The sequence below is a fragment of the Trichechus manatus genome, unplaced genomic scaffold, assembly GCF_000243295.1.
Source record: "Trichechus manatus latirostris isolate Lorelei unplaced genomic scaffold, TriManLat1.0 scaffold00112, whole genome shotgun sequence".
NCBI classification, from domain to species: Eukaryota; Metazoa; Chordata; class Mammalia; order Sirenia; family Trichechidae; genus Trichechus; species Trichechus manatus.
The window spans coordinates 4,510,284-4,513,125 of NW_004444048.1; the positions used below are offsets into that span (position 1 = coordinate 4,510,284).

Sequence of the window (2,842 nt, forward strand, 5' to 3'; positions counted from 1 at the left end):
CCTTGCCTGACTTCACTAACTGAAGCATGATGTTAATGAGGTGAAAGGTACAAGTTCAAACTACACAAGGATCACCTTCGTTCTAATCTACGAATGGAAGGACCCAAACCTTACACGTGTTGCAAATGTAAAAAAAGTGGAAAAGTACAAACTCATCACTCCTATTAAAAGAAACATTTGCTTACTAACAGCCATTAGCACAATCGTCAAATAAGCAGAACATATGTGCATCCCATTACATATCTAAATCTATATCTAGAAACAGAATTATAAAAATATCATTCTTATTCTTCTCGGCCATAAATTTACCCATACAAAGTTCAATTGAATTATAATCTCTATGATACTGGCTAGATCTGTCTTTACAGGAAATTATATTTAATCAATGATATATTTTTTACCTGTTTAACATTCAGTACAATAATGTAATCTTTACTAATTCATCTCAGTTGAATATCATGCCTTAGCATTGGGCATTTATATAGTTTATTGTGTACATTCATTTGTCTGTTTCCATTTGAATAATTAAATGAAATAAATTTTTAAAATGCCATTGTACTCCTGAGCTCTGATTAATGGAACTGCTGGGAAGTGTGTACAAGGCTTGAGTTAAAGGAATCTCTCAAAGGGAGTGTGAAATGGTTTATAATATTTTGGGAGAAAATAAGATTCTAATGTAAAAGAGAACAACTTTTAGGAAGGAACCATAAAACTAAAATACAGCACTCCTTCCTCATTGTTTCATTATTTGTGACTTGCTAGGTAGAATTCTGTAGTCAAGGTGAATTAAAAATATCTGGTGTAGTGAATGCTCAGCACTTTTTGCTTCTTTGCATAATGAAAAATGTAAAATAAAAACAGAAGGGAAGTAGTGAAACATAAAGGGGCTGCTTGAAAGAACATTCAATAAATATTCTCCAACTGAGTATTACCTCAAAGCTTATTTGACATTTTATCAACAATTTAGTGAGTATTATACTTTCACTAGGAGCTCTGGTGACTCATTGGTCAAGTGCTCGGCTGCTAACTGAAAGGTTGGCGGTCTGAACCCACCAGCCGCTCCACAGGAGAAAGATGTAGCAGTTCCACTCTGTTATACGGGGTCGCTTGTGAGTCAGAATCAACTCAATGTCAACGAGTTTGGTTTTTGTTTTTTTTATACTTTCACTATCTCTTTCTATCAATTAATCAGTTGAAAATATGTAATATTGTGGGGTTTTTTAAAGAGCTAGTTGAGGACTGTGAGTCAACTCTGAAAGGGAGTTTTATACTGTTGTTGTTGGGAGCCGTGGAGGCAATTTCCACTCATAGTGAACCCATGTGACAGAGTGGAACTACCCTATAGGGGGAGCAGGTTGCCACGTCTTTCTTCATGGAGCCACCTCATGGGTTTGAACTGACAAACTTTCCGTTAGCAGCAGAGTGCTCAACAGTTGTGCCACCAGAGTTCCTTGGACTTTTATATAGAAAATGTAAATTTTTCTCACTGAACAGTGGATTTACTTTACCTTTAGTTTGAGAACCAGGTCCATTCGGTATTTACCAAGAGGGTTTATGTCATTTAAAATCAAAGCAATGATGATGTCAATCCCATTAGATTCATGAGTAGCAATACAAGTCTAGAAAACAAAAGGTTTGTAAAACAACATTCTGTTTACATCATAACAGCACTAGAAATCATTATGCCATAAAATAACAGAATCACTTCAGTTTTCTGACTTTTAAAACATAATTAAGATTTCACTTTGGGAATTTAACTTATCCTTTTGGGTACAGTCTTCCTGTTGATTGATTAGTATTGACTCAACGACTGTGTGCAGAACACTGGGAGAATCAGGTGTCTTTTAAAATATACTATGTTTATAGAATTTCAAAAAAAATGATAGTTGACTTAAATGCTCTTTTAATGAGTAAATTTTATTATACTCATCACTAGAGGGGTGTCTTAAATTTAGAATTGTAAGATCTGATCTATCCTGGCTAAGAGAATATCCCCATTCACAAAAAGGGCATACCCCTTTTTTCAGAGGTTTGTAAGTAAACTTTAGCAGTAATGACGTAGCATTTTAATTTGGCAGCTACTTAATCCTAAATGAGTGACAGGTCATGCTGCTGCACAGGCTGGGTGGCAGCAAAGGCAGGGGAGCTGGGAGCCTCCTGATGTTTTGGGGACACTCTGTTAATTATGGTGATTGAGGGAAAAGTTCAGCAGACTTCTTAAACTTAGGTGATTGATAAAACCAAAACCAAACCCATTGCCATGGAGTTGGTATGACTCATAGTGACCCTATAGGACAGGGTAGAACTGCCTCGTAGGGTTTCCAAGGCTGTAAGTCTTAATGGAAGCAGACTGTCACATCTTTCTCCCATAGAGCGGCTGATGGGTTCAAACCACCAATCTTTCCGTTAGCAGCCAAGTGCTTAACCACTATGGCCACCAGGGATCCTTAGGTGACTGATAAAATGTTCTTTATTAGGTAAACTTTATAAAACATACTGAGAGATAAACATCCATATTTTGAAGGTTAAGCTCTATTGAGCAAGGGCTATGAACTTAATTCATTTTACAGAACTTGAAAATCAGGAATTTGTGAAACTACTTGCTCCAAGGTAGCATCTAGTGTCAAGGGGTTTGAAAAATCTAAACTCTGGTGAGTTAGGTGTGAAAGAGAAAAATCAAGGCAACTCTGAAATGACTGCTTTTTCAGAATAAGCCTTTCTCTCCTTTCATACTAGGAAATTTTTATTCCCCTGACAGAGAAGAAGGTGTTTCCATCCATCTTCTACATTTCCTGAGGTTCTTCTGTTAATTAAAATGTTTGCCAAAATTAAAAGAAATCTA

The 2,842-nt window shown here is 36.2% G+C and overlaps 1 protein-coding gene across 1 annotated transcript in view; it reads right to left on the reverse strand.

Annotated features, from left to right (window-relative positions):
• Window positions 1–2,842, reverse strand: part of ITPR2 (inositol 1,4,5-trisphosphate receptor type 2) — a 596,492-nt gene that overhangs the window by 170,176 nt on the left and 423,474 nt on the right. Inside the window, exon 37 of the mRNA XM_023738100.1 lies at window positions 1,509–1,619. Coding sequence (XP_023593868.1) covers window positions 1,509–1,619 — 111 coding nt within the window. The remainder of the gene's footprint in view (window positions 1–1,508; window positions 1,620–2,842) is intronic.